Raw genomic sequence first — 24,605 nt, 5'->3', positions numbered from 1 at the left:
ACCCAGGACCCTGAGATCATGACCCAAGCTGAAGGCAGAGAACCAACCCACTGAGCCACCCAGGTGCCCCTCAATGGTGTATTTTGAAGAACCTGGGTCTGCACGTGGTTTATTAGTTAATCTGTTCCTGGTTTTCAGCACTTTGTGCAGTACATGTTATTTTGTAGTAATAGTAAATTATTCAAGTTTATAGAATTTCTAAATTAAAAATATTACATTTGCACATGGCAAGATTAAACAAAATAAGCATGGTGGAATGGTGCCAGCTTTTCATTTTCAGGCCCTACCGTCAAAGGTTAGCACTTTAAACATCTCCTGAGCACGTATTGTGAATGATAATTATGTTCACTGCTCCCGTTTTTTATTGCACTGTATGGTTATACCACATTTTGTTTCTATTTTTCGGATATTATGAGTAATGCTGCTGAACACTAGAATTACTTGTTTGCACATACGTGTTCATTTCTCTTGGGTAGATACCTAGGGTTGGAATCAGTGGTCATGTGGTGACTTTATGTTTAGTTTCTGGAAGACCCACCGAAGCGGTTTCCACCGCTGCACCATCTTAACATCTTCACCAACAGTGCGTGAGGGTTCCTGTTTCTCCCGCTGCTCGCCAACGCTTGTTTCCATTGGGTGTTCTTACAGCTGTCCTGCTGGCCGTAGGTGGGGACTCGCGGTGGTGTTGGTGTGCGTCGCCCTGCTAACAGACGACGTGGAGCAGGACTTCATGTGCTTGCTGGCCATTCGTCTATCTCCTTCAGAGAAAGCTGTTTAAACCTGCCCATTTTTCATTCTGGTCGTTTGTCCTTTTGTAGTGGGTAGTAAAAATGCTTTTATAATCTGGATATTAACCCTCGGTCAGATGTATGATTTGCAAATACTTTCTGTTGTATGAGTTGTTGTTTGTTTTGTTTTGTTTTTGTTTTCACTGGGCAGTTTTAATGAATTACGTTTTTTTCTTTTGTTGCTTGTTCTTTTGTTATTATGTTTAAGACTCTGTCGCCTAATCCAAGGTCGTGAAGATTTATATCTAAAGTTTTAGATCCATTGTGTGACTAAGATCCATTTTGAGATCATTTTCATATATGGTGTGCGGGGGACGGTCCAGTTTCATTCTGTGATGGTTAATCTCCAATTGTCCCACCCCTGTTTATTGAAAAGTCTATTTTTTAGCACTGAATGGTCTCAGTATCTTTTTTGAAAGCCAGTTGGCCAGAGAGTAGGTGCTTGTTTCTGGACTCCCAGTTCCATTGGTCGGTCTGTCTGTCTTTGTGCCAGTACCACACTGCTTTTACTGTAGCTTTGTAGTAAGTTTTGACATTAGGAAGTGTCTTGAGCCCTTCAATTACGACTTCCATCTTTCTTTTTCAAGATTTTGACCCCTTGGGGTTCCTTACAATTCCATTTGATTAGTTTTGTATATTTTTTCAGAGTTACTGATAAATATAAAAATTGAAAGATGTAGGGAAGGTAGTGTGTAGGTCATATACATAATTGGAAAGAAAATGTAGTAGTTCTCAAGTTTTTAAAATGCTGAAGGTTTTAATGTTTATATGTGTCCCTGGTTCTCTGTGTGATTTTGTATTCTTTCACTTACAAGGGCTCCCTAGATTTTACAAGCTTCAGGCCTGCAAACCCTGGATTCCACCTGGTGACAGTTACAGGATGTTTCTTTACATTTTCCAAATGCCTTCCAAGATGCTTTTCATACCATTAACGTCTGCTATTGTGAACAAAGAGGTATTAGTGTTTTGGCTGGGTGGTTAATAGAGACAGTATTTTTAGGAGCATCTTTAAAATTAAGAATGCACACTCTGGGGGTGCCTGTTCACTAGGCTGCTGGGAGGGTCTCGGCTTCGTGAAGCCCTGGGAGCCTGTCTGGCGTATCCTCCAGCGCTCTGCCAGTGACCGCGCCGTCCTTGTTGGGGCTCAGTGCAGAGCCTGCTCTAGATAGAGCTGCTGCTGCTGCTGGTGGTAGTTCTTCTTCTTTTTCTTTTTTTAATTCTTATTTATTTTTTAAAAGATTTTGTTTATTTATTTGAGATAGAGTGAGAGCAAGCGAGAGAGTGAGAGCGCACAAGCAGGGGGAGCAGCAGAGGGAGAGGGAGAAACAGGCTCCCCACTGAGCAGTGAGCCGGTGTGGGGCTCCATCCCAGGACCCTGGGATCATGCCCTGAGCCAAAGGCAGTCGCTTAACCCACTGAGCCACCCAGGCGTCCCTAGATACGAGTTCTTCATGATTTTCTCCATGCTGAGATCATTTGGAATTCTTGAAAATTTATTGTGAGCTGAAGTTTATCTCTGTACTATCTTTGAAAATAGGTTTGCAGTTTCTTGCATAGAGAAGGCATGCATTCATTTTGTTGTCTTCAGTTTAACTCAGTTTCAATAAGGATCGTACCCACCCCTAGCCCCAAGGAGGTGGAAGGCATTTTCCTACACTGGGAAAAGTTGTGTTTACTCAGGGGATACGCAAGGTCAAGTGCAGGTCATATAGGGCTTTGAATATCATGCCAAGGTCTTTGTATGCACATGTTTTGGAGACAAGGAAAGGAATTTATGGAGGGGCGGATTCTGTCCATAATTGTTTTTGGAAAATTGATCATTGGACTGAGCACTTGGAATGCGATGGTGGGTTCTTTATAGAATGAGGGGAGTGAGGAGGGAGAACTGGGCTTCATGGGAGAAAGAATGAACTTTGCTGTTAGAGACTGAGGTTGAATCACTTGTTGGACTCAGCCTAAATGGAAGTGCCTTCAGGTTAAGTGGGTCAAACAGAGTCAGCAGAGAAACTTGGGATGGAAATATTGAGAATTATGTGGTATGGCGGAAAGAGTGAATGGTATACTAACTCTTGACGTCTGCGGAAAAGCCGGTCCCACGAGGCTCGCCTGGGATCAGGCTCTGCTGGCTGTTACTTCTGTATGTGCTAGAAGATGATGAAACCACATTTTAAATAGTATTCTGTAATTGAGAATTTCACTAATAAGTACCTCTAGTAAAATGTGCCAGCTTACCTTGGTGGTGCTTAGGAAGAGCTAAAGGGCAAGAGACAGGATGTTAATAGAGGTGTTTTCTAGTAGGAGGAGGAGGTGTGGATGGAGCACCAGATCGCTTGGACAGATGTATTACGTAGACTGCATTGTTTGAAATATGCTTATGTTGAGCAGGAGGGTAAACATGAAAATAAGGACAAAGCTCTTGGCATGAACCTTAAGAAAGGGGCAGATTTCCCAAGTCCCAAGTTACCAGCTATGTGTGTGGGAGTTGTACCCCGAGTACTCACTAACTCAGATGCTTGTGCCGTTTTGTTTTGTTTTTCACTAGGAATTGTGGTGCTGGGAATAAACCGAGCTTATGCCAAAAATTCATTCAGTAAAAATCTGGTAAAAATGGTGAGTATAAAGATTAAGTTGTTTGTTTCTAATGTTAAGACACAATGTTGACATCAATCTGAAAAGTGATTTTTTCCTCTTTTCTTTTTTTTCCCTCCTTACCCTCCCCTTTATCTGTTTAGCTCTCAAAAGCTGTGGATGCTTTAAAATCTGATAAGAAAGTGCGGACCATAATAGTCAGGAGTGAAGTCCCAGGGATATTCTGTGCTGGTATGTAAATAAGTTTTATTATGACGTTGAACTGTAGTTTAAGTTTTCCTCCCTGATAGCCTGTTTTCCATTATAAAGTGTTCTGTGATTTGAATTCCATTACAAGCATTTTCTTTGTCTGTTTTTTTACTGTTTTACAAGAAAAAAAAAACGCTTTCTATTAGTTAAGGAACTTTCTGTTGATTGATTCGTACGTGGAAGAAATAATTTGAGCCGCTAAAATGTTGGGAGTGCACGTAGACTCTTTATGAAGGATGAGGTGGGAGGACGAGGTGAGTCTTCTACCTGGAACGTGTGCTCTGTACGTATTTGCTCATGAAAGACGTTGATTGCCCAGCAGTAGGCACCCCCCCTCCGTGAAAAGAGTGGGGCGTGGACATTTGCTGTGGACCTTGTTTGTAGTCGCCCCTGCGCAAGCATGTGATGTGTGTACGGACTGCACTTTTAGTTGGCGTCTACAGCAGCGAAAACTAGATTCCCCCGATGGTGCCGTGTCACCAAAAGCTGAAGATTACGTTGTCTTGCCTTTTCCTTTTATAATTGTTTCGATGCCATGAGATTGAATAAATCTGTTTCAACCAGTAAAATAGTAAAACAAGTAAAAAATGTAGATGAGGAAGGTAAATGTTGATACCCACAGTATCGTCGTTATTTCCAAATCAAAGTAGAAGTCGGCTGAAGCGTAAACATTTTTTTTTCAGTAAAAATATAAATGAGATAATCCCCGTCAGGCAATTAGACATTCGAGGGAACGGCACGTAGTATTTTATTCATTAAACAAGTATCTATTAAAGCTTTAGAGTAAAACCAGAATCATGCCGAGAATGACGGGAAGTGTGGAGAGTGTCTTTATTGTGGGCGACAGGTTTCAGTTTCTTTCTCAAGAGCCCTCAGTCCGTCAGGGTTCAGCCTCTGTGGCTTCCACCTTAAAATACTGCAGAATTTTGTGGTATTTAAGAAGCACTGGGTGTAAATGAGTTATATTTTGGCTTTCAGTGTACCGTAGCATGCCCGAAAAGACTAGTTTTCACTCCAGTTGGGTAATCGGAGAGAGTGGGATTATCCTCCTCAGCTGCGGGATGAAGGCCTTTTGTGGTAGAGCCTCTGCTTCCCCCGCTCCCCTCGCAGGCAGAGAAGGCCGCTCGCCTGGCAGCGCTGTCGGAGGCCTAGGACCGGTCCGGTACTGCACATGCGGCGCTCAGCGATGGCTCTTAGCAGTTCTTACACCGGCTTTACGTACATTTCCGTTGTTGCTAAACAGAGTGGAGAATTTACACGGAGAGAGTTAGAGTTAGGATTCTTGTATCTGTGACTGTAGGACCAGGAGACTGCATCTCCAGGCGACGGAGTCCAGCCCACGACCAATGGCCTCGGAGGGCTGCTCAGGGGCTTGTGGGGAAGAAGGACATAGAGCACTGGGGCCTTGAAGGAAAACCCAGGGACCTGAATCTCTGCGGAGTGACAGTGATCCGGTGAAGGCAGAACAGCGTTTCAGAATTCAGCATGCCTGAGCCCGCCGGCCTTCCTGCCTTCCATGGGTTCCCCGCTGGCTGACGGGAGCAGGGCAACTCCTAGGAGAGTTCTTATTTTCCCCGTCCCTTTGCTGCCTGTGTGTTTTGCTTCTCCCCCTTGTCAGTACCCTGAGAAAGCCTGCTTTAGATCACTTTACAGCTCCTTTCTATAGGTTGCCTTTTTGGGGATGTATTAAGTAATAGACCACATGCTTTTTCCCAGATGAACACATTGGCCTCGAATACTGTTTCCCGAGGCTCCATCGGGTTATTTCCTCTCTCGCATTGCTTTGTAACTTCCGCACGACAGGACCATCTTCTGCTATCTGCTTTAGCTCATGAGATTTGTTACTGGATTTTGTTAAAATCAGTGTTTGAATTATAGTAAAATTGGGGCAAGTCATTTATGTTAGTAACTCAGTGTATATAATGGAATCATTCTATCAAATTTCTCTGGTAGGTTTTCCTTACATACATTTGAAAGAGGCAGTCGGGTAGGCCTGTCATTGTTAGTATGTGCACGTTAACTCTAAGTGCAGTTCATAAAATCCCTTTGCATAGTGGAAAATGAGCACTTAAAATTTTCGTAGTTCATACCAGTGTAGAAATCTGAATTTCGCCAGGCCTCATGTGTGATTGTTGAAGAATGCGCACTGTCACGTAGTTAGAGCTTTAGTTTCTGTTCTGAGGTGGTCATATTCGAACCCAGTGTCGGCTTCTGCTCCTTACTCTCCTAGTTCCTCCGGCGCCTCCGGTTCCTCCGGTTCCCCCTTCCCTTTCCGCCCCGGAATGCTCCGCGTGTCCATCTGTGTTCCAGCGGCGCCTTGTCTGTCTCCTGAAACTTAGAGCTTGTAAAGTGGTCTTGCCTCAGATTTCTTGAGGACGGGAACTTTTTTGTTCTTCTTTAAAAGTCATCTTTTGTATTCTGGGAACACAGCCTGAACAGGGACTCGGCGTGTGGTTGCTGAACTTAATCAGGCTTTGAACTGCTGTGGTTCAGGGAGTGCTGGGATGTTGCACGGCTTCTCGGTGACCTCAGCCTGCCTTCCTGCTCACTCAGAGCGGCTCTGGCTCCTGACTTCGGTTTATTCTTCTTCTTCTTTTTTTAAGATTTTATTTATTTATTTGACAGACAGAGATCACAAGCAGGCAGAGAGGCAGGCAGAGAGAGAGGAGGAAGCAGCCTCCCCGTTGAGCAGAGAGCCCATTGAGGGGCTCGATCCCAGGACCCTGAGATCGTGACCTGAGCCGAAGGCAGAGAGTTTCAACCCTCTGAGCCACCCAGGCGTCCCAACGTTCTTACATCCTTTTTCTAATACGCCAGAAAGCAGATGAGGGAGCGCTATTAAAGTGATCCCTAGTGTGTTGAAGGTTGGACCGAGTGACCCCCTACTTTGCCTTTTAAGTGTACTAGTTAAAATCAATAGCCATATTTCACTTACATTTAAATGTTTAAAATCAAATTTTATTTTTTAAAAAATTGGTGATCAAAGTGTACACAAAATGTCTAAAATGTATACAAATAGAGAAGTCCCGCTTCTACTCTTCTGCTCATTCTTTTCCTAATAAAAGTTGAAATTTTTATTAGATTATTTTTATCCTTCCAGTATTTCATTATACAGATGCACACAGATATGCACGCTGACCCAGTCAGACGTTAAGGGACTCTCCGGAGTGAGAAGGTGGAGAGGACGGCGTGCGCTGGTGGGGCGGGGTGGGAGACAGGTGCTGCTGAGAGAGGGCTGTGTGGACAGCGGCAGGCCTCTGCACAAGGGCTGTGTGCTCCCGGGAGTCCGAGTGTTACTTTCTTGTCCCTGTGTCTATGCTTTCTGTGAAATAATTCTCTTCTAGTAATAAATTATAGTAACCAGTGATACACAAAGTAAATAATTTTGGGAAAAAAATCACCAGGTACCTAAAATTGTGACATTGACCGAGTTTCTGAATTATTGTTACAACATATGAGAGGAAAAGCTTTAAAATAAAAAGATCTCATAGAACCATTCAGATGCTCTCATTGTACAGAATCCCTGTGAGGTTAAGGGCCTGGTTAAAGAGCGTGACTTAGCTGGAATACTTCTCTTGACTCCTAGAGCAGGGTTCTTTTGTTTTGTTTTTTAACTGCACCGTGATTTCTATTTTTTGGAGTATGAGGTCTTCTTAAATTCTGAAATTTCCATGCACTTACATATCCTAGCCGATTGAGAAGATAGGCAATGTCAAAATGCCATTCTGGGTATAGCACTGTATTTAAGTGAATTTTCTGATACTTAACACTGATACCTAGCTACAGAAAAAGAAATCATAATTATCATGGGTGGACATGGATGTTTTCAGATGCCATGTCATACCTAGGCATGACCCCAGGTTGGGAATCACTAAAGTGCACTCTTCCTTTTAGGTTAGACACTGCTTCTGGGTTCACGGCCTGCCTGTATTTCTCCGGGACTGCTAAGACATGTCGTTTTCATAGTCACAGCTCATCGTGAAGCTGTGGCCAAAGTGTGGGCTTGTTTTCCCTGCATGGTCTAGATGTTATTTATTCATTTAAAACTTTTATCTTGTTTCTTACACACATAAAGACACACTCACATCCACACACAGAGGAAAGCTGAAATATTCTACTTCACAATTTTAATATATTGCCTGTAATGAAATTATGAAAAAGTACTTTTGGCTGGGTTACTGAAGTCGATGTAAATGTGTAACCCTAGATTTTTACTTTTGTTCTTCTAGTGTTCCAGCACTAAGTAGCAAAGGACATATGTGTTGTTTTTGCCATCAAATTTTTGAAATGAAAGTTTTGAGAAAGTACTGAGAACAAGGATTTTTTTCCTTTGAAATTACTAAAATAGATTATAAACAATTCTTGGTAATTGATTCTTGTTTGCAGAACTCTAAATTGAGTGTTTCACCGAATTATACATAATAGTGTGGGTTTTTTTTTTTAAAGTAAATGTAGTTTTGCTTCTGCTTTTGAATTCTAGTAAATTATGATTTCACTAAAAACTTCTCACTAAAATTTCAACATGGTTTGTTGCATGTTGTGTGTAGTGTTCAGAAAGACAGATGTCATGCCATAGAACATGGGGGCTGCTGACTAAGTTCTCTCTCCAGTCTTATTCCGGAGTCTCAGGTTAAGTTGTAGTAATGTATTTAAATGTTAGTCCCTTGCGGAGTTTGATAAGAAAGGGAAGGGACAGATATCCACAAATTTGTAATAGTTTAGCATAGGGTTCTTTTGTTATATGTCATTTTTTTGAATTAAAATAATCTATTTTATTGAGGTATGAATTTCTTGCAATAAAATGCACCAATTCTAGGGGCGCCCGACCAGCTCAGAGTGAGGAGCTCGCCACTCCTGATCTCAGGGCTGGGAATTTGAGCCCGATGGTAGATGTAGAGATTACTTAGTAAAATAACACCTTGGAAGAAATGTACCGATTCTGAGTATGGAATTGCTGAGTGTTGAGATTTTGATCACGATCTCAGTAGTGATCTCTAGTGGTGCTCATCACTTGAAAAGCTTTCTTGTGCTCATTTGTAGTCATCCCCGTCCACTACTCTAGCCGCTTAAACTGCTCCTTCCCTTGCTCTTACTGCAGTTTTTCCTCTTGTAAATCGTCTCCTGAGATGCCTGGCCGGCTCAGTCCGAACAGCTTGTGACTCTTGAGCTTGCGGTGGTGAGTTTGAGCCCCGTGTCGGGTGTGGAGATCACTCAGTTTAAATGGACCCCTGCTGTAGGCGGTCTGTTGCGTGTGCTTCCACCACTGAGCGTGGGGTCACGCGGTGCGGGGGTGCTGTTGGCTCAGTGTTCATTCTGCATGCTGAGTGGCTTTTTATCTGTCTAAGACCTAGTGGTTTTGAGCATCTTTTCTGGTGCTTTTGGTCTTTTTTTTTTTTTTTTTGGTGGTGAACTGTTTATTCAGTCTTTTCCCCGTGTTTTTATCAGATGTCTTCTTACTGAGTTACAGACTTTACGTATTCCTGGTACAAGGTCTTTCATCTGATGATGTTTCCTAAGTGTTTTTCTCCCATTCTATGACTAGCCTTTTTCTTAACAGTTCATTTTGAAGAATGAAAGTTTTTATTTGAAGTTTTATTTATCCATTTGTATATTCTTTTGTGGGGTTTGTACTTACTTTGTGAATTAAGAACTCTTTTCTTATTCCAGAGCACAGACTTTGTCAAACTGTGTTGTCTTCTAGAATTTTTTTAGTTGTTATGTTTTACCTTTAGACCTTTGATGCATTCTGACTTAATTTTTGTATATATTGTGAGATGTAGATTTAGGTATTGTAGTATAATAAAATATGTATTTGGTCTTTGCCCCAGATTCCTGGCACAGAACACCTGAAACCCAGGGAATTCCAGAGTGATAAGAGTGCTTTTTTGTACTAAAGAGTTGAGTCAGGGCTGGGGTACCTAGATAGCTTTAGGGTGGGGGCGGGTTGCCAGAAGACTCCATCGTGGGATTAAAGGGTTAGAACTCTCAGTCCCACTCCCCCAGTTTCTGAGGAGGGGAGAGGGGCTGGAGATTGAGTTCAGTCACCGAAGGATTTGGTGCCTGTGTAATCCAAGCTCTGTTAAAACCCATAAACGGTGGGGAGTTTTTGGGTTCTTGAACACATTGGTGTTTTGGGAAGGTGCTGTGCCCAGAGAGGGCATGGAAGCTCTGTGTCCCCCGCATCCTCTTACCTTGCTCTCTGTCTCTCTTCAATGTGGCAGTTCCTGCCCGAGTCTTATCCTTTTAATAAACTGGTAAATGTTAAGTGAAGTGTTTCCCAACTTCTGTGAGTCATTCTAATGAATTCTTGAACCCGATGAGGGCTTTGTGGAAATCCTTGAATTTATAGCTGGCCAGCCAAATGTTTGGGTGCCTTCTGGGACCAGTGCCTGGCATCTGAAGTGAAAGCAGGCTCATGGGCCTGAGCCTTTAATCTGCAGGGTCTGTGCTGACTTTGTGAGTTAGCATAGGATTGAATTAAGTTGTTGGACACCCTTTTCGCGTGGATAATTGGACAATAGGTGTGGAGCCCTGTGCCCCCCCCCCCCCCCCCCCCCCCCCCCGCCAATTGGTGTCAGGAATAAGATTTGCTAGATCGACTCCCAGACTCAGGAAAGTGCTTTACTTACTATTAGTAGTTTTATAAAGGATAGAAAACAGGAACAAGGTAAAATGGGTAGGGCAAGAGTAGGGTGGATGGTGAACACGTGTTCAACAACCCGAAAGCTCCCTTGAACCCCATTGTTTATGGGTTTTTATGGAGGTTCTGTGACAGAGCCATGACTGATTACAACACGGGCCTTTGGTGACTGAACTCAGCCTCTGGCCCCATCCTACCCCCATAGGTCATTCACGGCTTGGTCTTCCTGGTGAGGAGCCTCTGTTCTGAAGCTACTCAGAGGCCCCCCAACGGTCATCTCATTAGCGTAAACTTAAGGGTGGTTGAGAGGGGCTCGTTATGATTAAAAATAAAAAAACACTTCTATCACTCAGGATAGTTCAAGGATTTTGAAAGCCCTATGCCAGGATCCTGTGAAAAGGACCAAATATATTTTGTATTATATTGTAGGTTTTTTAAAAAAAATTCTTGCATATGCATATTCCAATTTTTCTAACTGCATTTATTGAAAAGAGTAACTTGTCCTCCGTTGAATTATCTTAGGACTTTCTGAAAAATATGTGTGTGTGTGAGTTATGCCCAGGCTGTCTGCTCTTCGGTCTCAGTTACTGTGTGTACATCTTGGACACATTTAGTTAAATTTATTCCTAAACTTATTCCTAAGTATTTCATAGTTTTTTTAATCTACTCTAAGTGGCATTTTCTAATTTAGACTTTTGATTTTCTATTGCTGGCATGTGGAAATACAATTGATTTTCATATATGGACCGTGTGTCCTAACTTATTAAACTCACTTTTTAGTTCTGGGAATCTTTTTTTTTTTTGTAGATTTCTTGGGATTTTTCTTTGTAGGTAGTCATCTGTACCCAGTTTTACTTCTTCCTTTTTAGTGTGTTGGCCTTTATTGTTTCTCATTATATCAGTTGGGATCTTCTTTACAGTGTTGAATAAAGCTGAGGAGAGCGTCCGTCCTAGCCTTCTCACTGCTGAAGAGGGAAGGCATTCGGTCTTTCACCAATAAGCACACTGTTCGCTGTGGTTTTCTCAGAAACATGTTTTTATTAGGTTGTAAAAGATTCTGTTCCTGGTTTGCTGGGGATTTTTTTAAATCACGAATAGGTGTTGAATTTTGTCAGATTTCTTTCTTTTGTGTCTCTTAAGATGATTATATCTTTTTTCCCTGAGTCTCTTAAAAATGGCAATTATGGAATGATTTTCAGCTGTCAAACAACCCTTCTTGGTCATGATGTGTTACTCTTTTACATGTTGCTAGATTTGATATGTGAACATTTGGTGGAGGAATTTTGCAGCTGTGTTCATGAGGGAAATTCAAGTGTCGTTGTCTTGTAACGTCTGTGTCTGGTTTTGGTGTCCGGGCATTGCTGGTCTCATGAGATGAATCAGAAAGTGTTCCAAGTTTGGTTCTGTTTTGCTGAAGAGGTTGTGTAGAATTGCTGATATTTCTTCTGTAGTTGTTTGGTTAAAATTCACCAACAAAGCCATGTGGGTCCAGTGGGAAGATTTTTAACTGTGAATTTAATCTTTTCTGTAGATATAGGGCTATTCAAGTTACCCACTTCTTCTAAGTTTGGGTAATTTGTGTCTTTTAAGGAAATTATCTGTTTCATCTAAGTTTTCAAATTTACTGGCATAAAGTTCATAATATTCCCTTATCTTTTTAATGTTGACTCAGTTTTTGGAGCTATCTTCCATTTTTGATATTGTTAGTTTGTGTCTTTTCCTTAAATTCTGGTAAAACATTTGTTACTTTTCTTGATCTTTTCAAAGAACTGGCTTTTGGTTTCATTGGTTCATTTTTTTCTTTCCTCTGTTTGCTTTGGTATTAATTTATTACTTATTTTCTAGATTCTTAAGATAGAAGCTTAGATCATTGATTTTAAACCTTTTTTCTTTCCTAAACCTTTTTTAATATTATAAATAATTTTAATTTTTTCATTTGGACATGCCAGAGATACCATTAAAAAGAACTCAGAGTACTCACGGCCTTTCTGAGAAAGTAATAATTGTTGGCTGTTGCAAATTCATTCTAATCCTATTTCCATTAAAAAAAAAATATTTCTTAAGTAAGGGGTGCCTGGGTGGCTTAGTTGGTTGAATGTCCGACTCTTGATTTCAGCTCACGTAGTTCTCAGGGTCCTGCGATCGAGCCCTGCGTTGGGCTCTGCACTCAATGGGGAGTCTGTTGGAGATCTCTCTCTCCCTCTCCCCTGCTCTCTGTCTCTATTTCTAAAATAAATACATCTTTAAAAAAATGTCCTAAGTAATATTTTATGCTCTGTGGATCCTGTTTTCTTCTTGGAAATAGGAGGTGCGTGTTGGGGTGATCCGCTGGTTTATCCTCTGTCACCCTTGCCCCGCTACAGCGCGTTGCCCAGCAGAGCAGCCCAGTTGGTTAATGTGAAGAATCGCCTCACTCCCCCGCTTCAGCCGGTCTCAGAAGTAAAGTGTGTGGTGGGTGAGCGGTGGCCCCCAAACTTGTCCATGTCCTGAACCCTGGACCTAGAACTATGTCACCTTGTATGGCACAAGGGACGTCATCCTTATGAATAAGTTAAAGATCTGGAGCTGGGGAGATTATCCCGGGTCAGCTGGTGGGCGCGGCACAAAGGCAAGGGTGTGTAAAAGGAAGGCAGGAGGACAGGGATCTGGAGGAGAGAGGAAGGTGGGAAGGCCCTAGTGGTACAGGAAAGTGGTGGTGAGCAGGGGCCCGTGCACTCCAGGAATCGGGGAAGGCCCGACATTTCACCCTCTCAGGAGCCTGCAGTTTCTACTTCGGACCTCAAACCAGAGGATAATGCCCCGAAGCTGGCCGTGCTTTGTAGGAGACGGACACAAGTGTGTAAGGTCTGGCTACTCTCCTCCCCTGCCCCGTCTGCCCCCTTCCTCCCTCATGTTCTCTCCACCTTGGTCTCTGCTAGCCAGAGCTCATTCTCCTCCCAGACTCCGTGTTCCCTTAGCTCGGAAAGACCTTTGCACCCATGTCGTCTCCTTAGCTGTTCCCTTGTCCTCGTGGCCCTGCCCCCCACCCTCCACAGTTTCCTATTTTAGCTGCTGCTTGGCACTTTTCAGTTCCGGAATTTATTTTTTGCCTGTGATTTTGTGACCAGCCTGCTTCTCCTGCAGATCTGCCGATTCCTTGGGATTGGGGTGGGCCTTTATCAGAGCGGTGCCTGGACGGTGGGAGGTTCCGAGCAGAGAGTTCCGGGGGGAAGAGAGGAAGGGTTTCGGTCATTGAGGCAGTGCCACTGGTAGGGCTTCCTGGGCGCCGGCCGTCAGCTTATGCTTCCAGACGCTGCTCGTGTAGGCGGCTGGTGCGCGGAGAGGAGTGACTTGTGCCTGTTCTGTCTCCTCACGCTCCCTTATTAAAGGGACCTTCTAAAGTGCAGGCATATCTCCGAGGAACAGAGCTGCCTCTTCTGGGGAGAGGAGAGGATGGGTCCCTCCAGAGGCGGGCAGCTTGGCTGGAGGTGGCTGGCCTGGGCTCTTGTCTCTCGAGGCCCTTCGCTAGGCCTCCCAGGGAGGCCCTGCTGCCTTCAGCAGCGAGGAGGGCGCTGGAGGCAGGAAGAGCTCCTCATGTGGGAGGTCCCAGGGGATGTAATTCAGCCTATGACCCTGGGTGAGGTCCCATGGAGCTCCAGGGGCTACAAAGGCAGAGCCTAAAAACTTAGAAACAGATGGCGTGCCTGGGTGGCTCAGTGGGTTAAGCCTCTGCCTTCGGCTCCGGTCATGATCTCAGGGCCCTGGGATCGAGCCCCGCATCGGGCTCTCTGCTCAGCGGGGACCCTGCTTCCTCCTCTCTCTGCCTGCCTCTCTGCCAACTTGTGATCTCTCCCTCTGTCAAATAAATAAATAAAATCTTCAAAAAAAACAACAAAAAGACTTAGAAACAGATCGAGTGTTTATTCGTCTGTTCTGGCGGTTCAGACTCAGCGCACAGCTTGCTTTCTGAGGGGTTCCTTTGGGAACCAGAGTTCGTCTAGACTAGGCTTCAGCAAACGGTTTCAGTAAAGGGCCACATAGTTTAGGCTCTCTGGGCCTCTTAGAGTCTGTGTCATGTATCTATCTACCTACCTGTCTGTCTGTCTCATTAATTTTTATAGAACTTTGGGAAACAAGAATGACCAGTTTTAGCTGGGGGCAGACCAGCCTGCCCGCTGTGATATGCTCACCCCAGTCCAGACTCGATTTCTTTTTCCCCTTTGCTGGTCCACGTGCGTTCCCTGGACCTGGCCCCTCAGCCAGGCTGAGTTCTGAGGGCTCCACGGAAGGTGTTAGATGCCTGGCCTGTGGGGACTGCGTCTTTAATCAGCAGTGAAAGTGTCCTTTTGTCTTGGCGACTGAGGAGTGACCCTGCAGAAAGTTCTGCAGCCTGCAGTCGCACAGGTGCGTAGTGATAGTGGCCTTTGGGGCCCTGTCAGTGAGGATCCTCGTGGGCTTTATGTTCCTGGAGGCCCCCCCATTAGAATCTCCAACTTAGGACTTGCTTGGCAAAATCAGGTTTGAGACGGGGAAGTCGTCAGTGTTTTCTCATTCTCTAGAACAAAAGTGCAGGCCACATGGTTAATGGATACCAATGTCACGTATTCATTAAAACACTTGTAAAAATACCACTTTGAGTTGTTACCTCTTCCTCACTATAACCTTTTGGGATTTTCTTCTCTTGAATTGTATGAAATATCTGTGCTTGGTTATTGATGTAAGAAAGATGTTAGGGTTCAAAGCCGATGGCCAAGAAAGAATTCTTGAGATGTCTTTGGTGCAAAAAGGCAGTTTTCTTAAATCCTGGGGACGGGACCCGTGGGCAGAAAGAGCTGCACCGGGGCCCATTATATACTTTCAAATCGAGGGGGGTTAGGGGGAGCATAAGTCTCTAAGGAATTTGGGAGTGAGGTTTCCAGGTCCTTGAGGGGGCTGGCTGTTGTTGGGAAAATTCACTTATCACTGGCAAATGAAACCTTAGTCTTGAGACCCTCCAGATGTGTGTCAGTGGGCCATATGCTTGGAGGGTGATGACTAACCTATATTTTGGGGAGTAGAGATAAAGGAAGTTTCTAGAAGGAATTTTCTGTGTTAAAGTAGACTTACAGGGTCCTATAGGTCCGAAAGTCCAAAAATGGACTTTTGCCTTCAGCAAAGTGTCAACATCGAGGCAGTTGAGTCCTTAGAGCAAGGTCACTCTGCCTGTTTCAGGGACTTGTCAATGGACTGTAGGTAGTAAGGAAATTTAGTAATTTCTCTTCTGCCTTTGTTCCCACATCAGTTACGTTTGTGATGGATAGACCACCCCTACTTCCCTACTTGGTTTTGTTCCCCTGGAGGATCTGCCTGACCCTTTTGAGGCTTTTTTTTTTTTAAAGCTTCTGATGTCTTTAATGAGTGCTCAGGGTGTTCTGTAGATTTTCTCAGTTCCTGCTGGTCATAAGGCGAACAGCAGAATTGTTCACACCCTGGCTCCCTGTCGATGCTCTTTCTTTGATAACTGCCTGTGAATGGGCATTTCATCTTAAAGGTTCAGGGAACCGGGTGCAGATTATGGGAGCTCCTTCTCTGAGTGACACTTCTCTGATTTTCTGTTCTGCAAATTCCAGCCACCCAGCCTCCCTGCCTGCTCTGTGTAGGCCCCCGCGCCTTGCACCCATCCTGGAAAGCACCCTTAGAAAGAAAGCTGGAGCAGTCAGCGGGCTCCCGTGCAGTCTGTCACTACCTGTTAGCAGCCTCTGAAGGAAGTTTCCAGTATTTGAAGGAAAAAGGCTAGTCTGCTGTCACTTACCCCGTCGTAGTCAGAGCTTTAAATTTTCAGTTCCCTTTGTAGGGAGTGGTATTTAAGAAGTAAGATCTGGGTGCTAACCATGCCTGTTGTCCCTTGGTGCCTTTGTCTCTAGGCCCTTTTACTGGGTAAAGCTAAGAACTACTTAGGTGAATGAATTACACTGTATTACACACACACACACACACACACACACTCACTCACTCACTCACTCACTCACTCTCTCTCTCTATCTCCTATCAGTGTATTTATGTATCGAGAGCCCTGAGTTCATGTTGACAACTCCATTTCCAGTTCCTCACCGTAGGATTCACTTTCCTCTCCCATTAGGTTTTTTTTTTTTTAAGATTTTATTTATTTATTTGTTGGAGAGAGAGGGGGGGAACGCTGAGCCACTCAGACGTCGTCCTCTCCCATTCTATACCTGTGTTACCCGAAATGTGTTTATGCATCCGCTCAGTTCTGTAGTGTGCAGAAAATAGTTTCAGAATTGCTGCATTGATACCACTGTGATGAGCACACTTTCTAACGAGGGTTCACCATTTCCTTAGAGCATTTCCGGCTTTAGACTGAGGTGTAGAGTAGAAGCACTGTCCTGGAGGTTATTGATGCCATTTCTTGTTCAGTGCAGTTATGTTCTCTTCATGTGAAGTAAAGTTGGGTTTCCTCACTTTTGTGTCTTTTACTCCGAACACGTGAACTGTCAATACGGTTTCCGAAGGCAGAACTGCACACCCGAGTGTCTCCATTTTCTCCCTCTAGTCCCTTCCGTCCGATTCCCACTCTCGAGGGCGCTAATGAGTCTCCTTAGTTCCTCGTTGATCCATCATGTTTCTTTTCTGCAGAATTAAGGATATGCTTGTGTACCTGCTTCCATTTTTTCTTATGGAAGTAGAATTTTGTATGTATTCTTTGTACTTGTTTCAGTTAATAGCATCCTAGAAACTAGTTCACAGAAATGTGATGGTAGCCGGCCATATATCCTCGTGAGCCTTTCTGAAGACGGCGGTTGTGCCACGGTGGGTAGCTTGCTGTGACGGGACTGACCCTGACTCTGCAGGGGATGGAGAGATGGCACCACCTGAGGGGAGAAGCCTCCCGTGAGCTGGAGAGCCTGGGATGCTTGGTAGAAGCAAAGTTCTGGGTTCGGGAGGGTAAAAGGATGCTTCACTGAGGGAAAATGAAGCCCTGTGTATTAGAGCTTTGAATTCAGATAAAATCCTATGGCAGAACAGTCTCTTTTGTTAAATGGGAGTTACTATAAATGACCTTGAGGAAAATTTACCGTATAATTAAAAAAATTTTTAATACTTAACTGTTTCTAGAGCAGTTTTAGGTTCACAGCAAAATTGAGAGGGGTGTACAGAGATGTCCCGTAAACGCCCTGCCTCATACACACAGCCTCCCTCGTAAGCAGTACCTTCCACCAGAGCGGTCCTTGTGTTGGGTCTGACGAACTTCCACTGACATGTCCTATGCACCCAAAGTCTCTCCTTTGCGTTGGGGTTCACTCTTGGTGTTACGCATTCTGTGGGTTTGGACAAATGTATAATAACACGTATCTGCCATTACAGTATCACGCAGAATAGTTCTGCTGCCTTAACAATTGTTTGGAGCTCGCTTGTCCCTTCCTTACAAGCCCCTGGCAACCATTGATCTTTCCCTGCGTCCATGGCTTTACCTTCCCCAGTATGTTACGCCAGAACCACACACCGTGTAGCCTTTTCAGATTGGCTTCCTTCATTTAATACTAACTAAATGTATTCATTTAATACATTTAATACTGTAAGATTCTTTATGTCTTTCCATGTCCGTGGCACGGTAGCTCATTTCTTTTTACTAATGACAGTCTGCTTTATAGACATGCCACAGATCGGTCCTCCACCCGCTGAAAGACATCTTGGCAGCTTCCTCGTGTTGCATTCGTGAATAAAGCTGCGATCAATGTCTGTATACAGATTGTTAAGCAGACAAGTTTTCAGCTCTTTGGGGTGAATACCACGGACTGCTGGATTGTGTATTAAGAGTGTGTTGAGTTTCATAAGAACACTTCAGACTGTCTCCTAGAGAAGCATATCATTTTGCATCCTATCAGCATGAACAGTATGTTTTTGCCAGCATTTAGTGGTGTCAATGTTCCAGATTTGGGCCATTCTAATAGGTGTGTAGTGGAGTTTCCCTGTTTTAATTTGCATTTCCGTGACGACATGTGATGTGGAGCATCTCATGTTTATCTGCAGTCTGTAGATCTTTGTGAAGTGTCTGTTAAAGTCTGGCCCAGTTTTTTGTTTTTGTTTTTTTTTTTAAGTTGGCTCCATGCCCAATATGGAGCCCAGTGCGGGGCTTGAACTCAAGACCCTGAGATCAAGACCTGAGCTGAGATCAGGAGTTGGATGCTTAACTGACTGAGCCCCACAGGCACCCCATTTGGCTCAGTTTTTAATTGAGTTGCTTGTTTACTTCTTGAGTTTCAGGAGTTCTTTGTGTATTTTACATACCAGCGCTTTATCAGGTATGTCTTTTGCAAATACTTTTTCCCATTCTGCAGCTGGCCTTTTCGTTTTCTTGACATTATCTTTGACAGAATTTCTTCATTTTAATGAAGTCCGGCTTCTCCATTATGTCTTTCATGGGTCATGACTTTGGTGTTGGAGATACACCTTGGATCTATAGACCACGCTGGGAAGAACAGACTTCTTGACAATATTGAGTCTTCCTGTCTGTGAACATGGACTGTCTCTCCACCTACGTAGTTCTTCTTTGGTTTTGTTCATTTTGTGGTGTTCCTCTTACAGACCTTATACATATTTTGTTAGATTTATACTTAGGTATTTCATTTTTGCGGGTGCTGATGTAAGGGACATTATGTTTTTATTTTGAAATCCCACTTGTTCTTTGCTGGCGTATTGAAAAGTGGTTAACTTTTATGTATTAACTTGCATCCTGCAATCTTGGTATAATTGCTAATTCTAGGAATTTTTTTTTTAATTGAGTCTTGGATTTTCTACAGAGTAGACATCATGTCATCTGCAAAAAATAAAAAATAAATTAAAAAAATTAGTGATTGTTTTATGTCTTCCTTCCCAGTCTGTTACTTTTTACTTCCTTTTCTTGCTGTAATGCATTCATAAGGACTTCTAGTAGGAGATCTGAAAGGTGTGGTGGGAGGGACATACTTGCCTTTTGCTTTATTGTAGTGGGAAAACTTTGAATTTCTCACCATTAATTATACTAGCTGTAGACATTTTATAGATATTCTTTACCAAGTTGAAAAAGTACCCCTCTGTTTCACTTTATCAAAAATGCGTATCATGAATGGGTATTGAGTTTTGTTGTATGCTTTTTTTGCATCTATTAATATGGTCATGTGATATTTTTTCTTATTTAGCTGCCGATGCGAGGATTACTTTGATTGATGTTTGAATGTTGAACAGCCTTATGTACCTGGGATAAATCCCACTTAGTTGTGTATAATTTACTTTAAAAAAAGATGAAAACTCATTTTCTCTTGCAGTTACAGTGTGGGTTTATTGAACCTTTTTTTCTGAATCTAAGATGCATTGCGGGTTCTTGTTTTGTATCACTTTTTATATTAGTAATTTCATCATCTGGGAATGGATTGATTATTACTTATCACTTATTCACGGCTGTGCTGAGAAAGACTACAGTACAAAAATGAAAAATGATGGAATTGCCCAGAAAGATGATGCAATAGTCAGATCGTTGCTTCTTTATTGCATTGCCTCAAGAATTGCATCATCTTTTAAAAATTTAAATGAAGGGGCACCTGGGTGGCTCAGTGGGTTAAGCCTCTGCCTTCGGCTCAGGTCATGATCCCAGGGTCCTGGGATCGAGCCCCAAATCGGGCTCTCTGCTCAGCGGGGGCCTTCTCCCTCCTCTCTCTCTCTGCCTGCCACTCTGCCTACTTGTGATCTGTCTGTCAAATAAATAAATAAAATCTTTAAAAAAATTGTTAAATGAAATCTGGAGGCACCATCTTTGTAGTCTTTTTTGTTTTTTTTTTTTTAAGGTTTTATTTATTTATTTGACAGAGACATCGAGAGAGGCAATACAAGGAGGGTGAGTGGGAGAGGGAGAAGCAGGCTTCCCGCTGAGCCAGGAGCCTGATGCGGGCTCCATCCCAGGACCCTGGGATCATGACCTGAGCTGAAGGCAGACGCTTAACGACGGAGCCACCCAAGCGCCCCTGTAGTCTTTCTTTTAGCTTTTATTGAACACATTTAAGAATTTAGAATTTTTAATTTTCTACCTCTGATGACCAGGAGTAGAAAGTTGACAGAGGAAGGTATTTCATCGTCATCAGATGAGTCATCGTCGAGAGAGACAGCAGGACTCCAGCTCTGATCATTGAAGGTGCAGTTGATCATGTAAGGGAAGTCGTAGACGATGAGTGGTCAGATGACAGTATCCTGGTGAGTTCTCTTGAAACCAAGAATGGATGAGTGAGCAGTTTTTGTATGAACAGTGAACAGTGATTCATAGAAAAGAAATCGTATAAAGGAAATCAACCAGTGATCATATAAAGTGATACATATAAAGGAAATGTGGAATGTGCATTGGTAGGAAGGACTTCCTTGCGCAGTGGTTTGTGACGAGCACTTGGCCATCCCATTTGGCTAAGAGGTACAGTACTCTTGTATTTCACGTCATGTTCACGTGCGATTGTTTACTTGACAGCTTGTAAGGGGAAGGAGGTGAAGGTTGGTGTGTACACGGAGGTGATAGGAAGGGAGTAGGTGGTGTGCAGATGAAAACAAATCATTGGCTTTGTCGCTCTAAGGTTCAGACATCCTAAGCTGAATGTATTTTACAGAGTACAAAGAATATGGCTATTTTAACAAAACTGAGCTGTCAGTATTTTCAAAGCACTGCATTTCTACAGTGCAAGTTCAAGAACTACAAGTAATGGCCATCTATTCGAGATATATTTTTGTAAAACTACATGTTCCAGGTTCCCGTGTGTCAGTGGATGGGCCGTTTTGTCCAAATGATGTGTCTTTGTGTGTGTGTGTGAGTATGTGTCCATATATGTATGAATGTGTTTGTAGTGTGTGTCCGTCCACATATATGCACATACCAGGAGAGTTTAAAAATATGGCTTTGGTGTATTTACATTTTGATTAAAATGTCAAATTTGCTTTTTCATTTTTCTTTTATTTTCCTGTAAATTATTTATAAAATTACCCACATATTAAATAAAACACAAAGGTTTCTCATCCTCAGCTGAGGAAGGGTGTTGATCATTTCTCTGGGGCGCGGAGGGTTAGGGGTATGTACCTGAATGGGTCGTTGCCCTCCGCCACTGCGATTACGCATTCTTCAAGAACACGTGCGGTACGCATGACAGCCAGCCGTCTGCTTGGCTGTAAAACCTGTGTTCTGACTGCAAGCAGTTAAGATAGAAGTCATTTATGAAAAGGTAATTAGAAGAAGTCTCCATACATTGGGAGATTTAAAATCACTTCTGAATAATTTACGGCTCAGCAAAGGAATCTTCATGTAAATTAGAGCATGTTCAGAATTACATTCTAACAAAATACTTTTAAAGTTGTGTAATATGGTTAAGATTGTATTTGAGGAAAGAATGAAGACTTGCAATGAATAAACTGAGAACCCAGCTGAGGACAAGACACAGAGAGCTGCAGGCTAGAGCTAAGGGGGCCTGGAGGAAGGGAGTGAAGGCGAGCATACACTTACGGCAGAAAACACAAGATTAGATCGAGGGTGAAAAACATAAGCAATATTCAGATTGAAAAAAGAGGCCGTAGGTATCAATTCCATAGACATTAAACTGGCAAGATAATGTTTGCCAATAATTGATGTCAATACATTTGAAAAAATTTTAGGTGAAATAGATAAATTATCACAAAATAAAACTTAACTAGAACTGACTTAAAAGAAACAGAAAAGTGACTAATCCCAGAACAGTGAAAAGCTACCTGGCCCGATGATTGCAGAAAGGCATTCTACGCAGAATGTCTGGAACGGATCATTCCGACCTCACGTACGTTCTTTGAGAAGATGACGAAGACCCTTGCCCAGCTCCTCTGTGAGGCTAGGCTGACCCGGCTCTGTGCTCCACGCCAGAGCAGTGCAAGAGGGAAGAGACCCTGGGAGCATCGGCTCCCCCTGCGCTGTAGATTGAGCTGTCTGGAAATCCTTGTTACCTTGACCTGATGTTTGGGTTGAATGGGAGGAATAAAAGCTCTTTTGGGGTGTGAGCGAGAAAGACCAGGGTCTTTGCATTGGCAGCACATGTACGGACCCTGGAAGGACGTGGAAACGTCAACTTTGATACGGCACGTATCGATACTACTGCAGATCGTGGGCTTTCTTCTGCTGCGGAGCAAAAGGCAGTTAGAGCTACCATTTCTTGTCCATTAGATGGGCAGGACTTAGCAAGTGTGTCAGGGCCAGGCACGGGTGCAACGCGGTGCTGGCCAGGTGTGGAGGCGGAAATACTTTGGAAACTTTTAAAGACCGCCGTCCCCATCCATATGAGCCGGCCACTATACTCCAGGGAAAATGACGTCATGCAATGATCTGCCAGATGGTGGTGGGGAGATTTCTAGGCATTCAGGAGGAATAGCTTGTTTTCAAAGTGTCTAGTTGATACACAGATATAGGTGCTCTTTCTTGAGACTTTTCTGACCGGTCTGTGGCTTACAGTCACTCCCTCCGTCTTCCCTGTCACAGCTGTCCTTGCATTTCACAAGTCTGTCTTGGTCTTACTTACTTCCTTGCTCCAGGAATGGAAGAAAGGTTCTGAATTGCCAAAAGGGGTTTATTTTATTTTATTTTTAATATGAATATTGAGAATTTCAGCTGGGATCCCGTTCTTATTCTGGCAGTTTCCAGTTCTTTGCCTAATAAAGTTCATATGTTAAATGCTTCTTGATTACTATATGATTTTTCAAGAGGTGGCTCCAAAGTAGCTGAAAAAATTGGGCGGCATCGTGGAAGTAGACCTCCTTTGTTGACGTGAGCAAGTTCTCTCCACGCGGCTCAACTTGACAAGGAACCCTGCCTCCTTCTGGCAGTCCGTGATTTGCGTGCATAGGTATATGAGATAATGAGTGGAAGGAGGGGAGATGGACCCAGGGATCTCATTGAGACACATTTCCAATATACGGTTGCTTCGAGTATGAAATGTTTATCAGACGTGCGCTCCATTTCCGCTGCGGCTGGTTGTGCGCCAGTTCAGACTCGTAATGAGGTCAGTGCCGGGGAGCCTCCCTTTTTTTTTTTTTTTTTAAGATTTTATTTATTTATTTGAGAGAGAGTGAGAGCATGAGAAGTGAGAGGGTCAGAGGGAGAAGCAGACTCCCCATGGAGCTGGGAGCCCGATGTGGGACTCGATCCCTGGACTCCAGGATCATGACCTGAGCCGAAGGTAGTCGCTTAACGACCCAAGCCACCCAGTTACCCCTAGAGGGAAACTTCTAAAGTTAGTGCTTTATCATAGTTATAGGAAATTTAATAAAAATCAATTCAATCCATTTATGTATTTCATTGCAAAAAAGTTTTCTATGCATAAATATCAGACAAAACAGTCACAGGAAGGGAGTGGAAGTAGAAGTTCATATCGAGCAGAAACGATGTAACATTTAGGCTTTGTTCGCATGTGTTAGACGTGGGGGCTTTTGTGAGTGAGGTTGCTGGGGTTGCACCGGACGCACCGCATGGTCTGAGTCAGCCGCTTTGTAAGATGCCAGTGTTTAGGACCACACTGCGGTCTTTACAAGTGTTGAAACTTAAGCGACAGAAGTTTTAAATGTCATACACAAATTTTCAGTACAGCCTATTTTTCGAAATTCTTTTTAGCAGTGTTTAGCAGGCATGAAAAAGGTTGAAGACTGTTGGCTTAAAGCAGTAGATCTCCAGAGGGATGGGAGCACACTGGGAAGCCTTTTGGAATTCCGGGGAGTTCTACGGTTGGCGCAGTGGGTGAAGGGCCTTATGGTCTGGCTGCTGGGGGCCAAGGCAGTTAGACATCCTGCTGTGTGTGACAAAGAATGTTACTGTTCTCCCAACTTTTCTTCAGTCCTCCCGGATGGTCCGCTGCACGTCTAAATGAGCAGAAATCTCACACACGGTAATCTTAAGGCATATTTAAATGTAGGAATTTATATCAAAGAATAGTCCAGGAATTTTAGGGGAGGGCCATTTTAGTGGGCAATATTTAAGTGAAATAGGTTTTTTTCTCAGAATTGCTAAATACCATATTAACTCTGTGCATCGTGTGTCTGGTGTATTAAATATTGACCTGTGTGTTTAGATGGGACGAGTTTGCAGTAGGGCAGACACTGCAGACGCATTGTAAGGGAGGACAGAGTGTAACTTAGAACCGGATAGTGAGTCTCAGCAACGTGACCAGCAGATCTGACTGAATTTCATTCTGCTTTCTCGGTAACACCGGTATGGTCGCACCACTTGGTACTGTCATGTTGTCCGCAGCCTCACCAGCCCCCACCTCTGTGGCACTTTCCTGTTCTCTTCTCACCCCAAACCTTCACCACTTCCTTTGTTGGTTATTTAGTCTTTTTTCTAT

At 43.4% G+C, this 24,605-nt stretch overlaps 1 protein-coding gene across 10 annotated transcripts in view; it reads left to right on the top strand.

Annotated features, from left to right (window-relative positions):
• AUH (AU RNA binding methylglutaconyl-CoA hydratase) overlaps window positions 1-24,605 on the top strand; it is a 138,264-nt gene that overhangs the window by 3,956 nt on the left and 109,703 nt on the right. For 9 of the 10 annotated variants that reach the window (XM_046021936.1, XM_046021934.1, XM_046021931.1 and 6 more), the window contains exons 2-3: window positions 3,331-3,398; window positions 3,521-3,608. The exons of the other annotated variant lie outside the window; for it this stretch is intronic. In XM_046021936.1, the coding sequence (XP_045877892.1) occupies window positions 3,331-3,398; window positions 3,521-3,608 (156 nt within the window). The remainder of the gene's footprint in view (window positions 1-3,330; window positions 3,399-3,520; window positions 3,609-24,605) is intronic. 10 annotated transcript variants of the gene reach the window in all.

This window comes from Meles meles, chromosome 11 (assembly GCF_922984935.1).
Source record: "Meles meles chromosome 11, mMelMel3.1 paternal haplotype, whole genome shotgun sequence".
NCBI classification, from domain to species: domain Eukaryota; kingdom Metazoa; phylum Chordata; class Mammalia; order Carnivora; family Mustelidae; genus Meles; species Meles meles.
The sequence above is the reverse complement of the archived record's forward strand: the minus strand, read 5'-3'. Positions and strand labels throughout refer to the sequence as shown.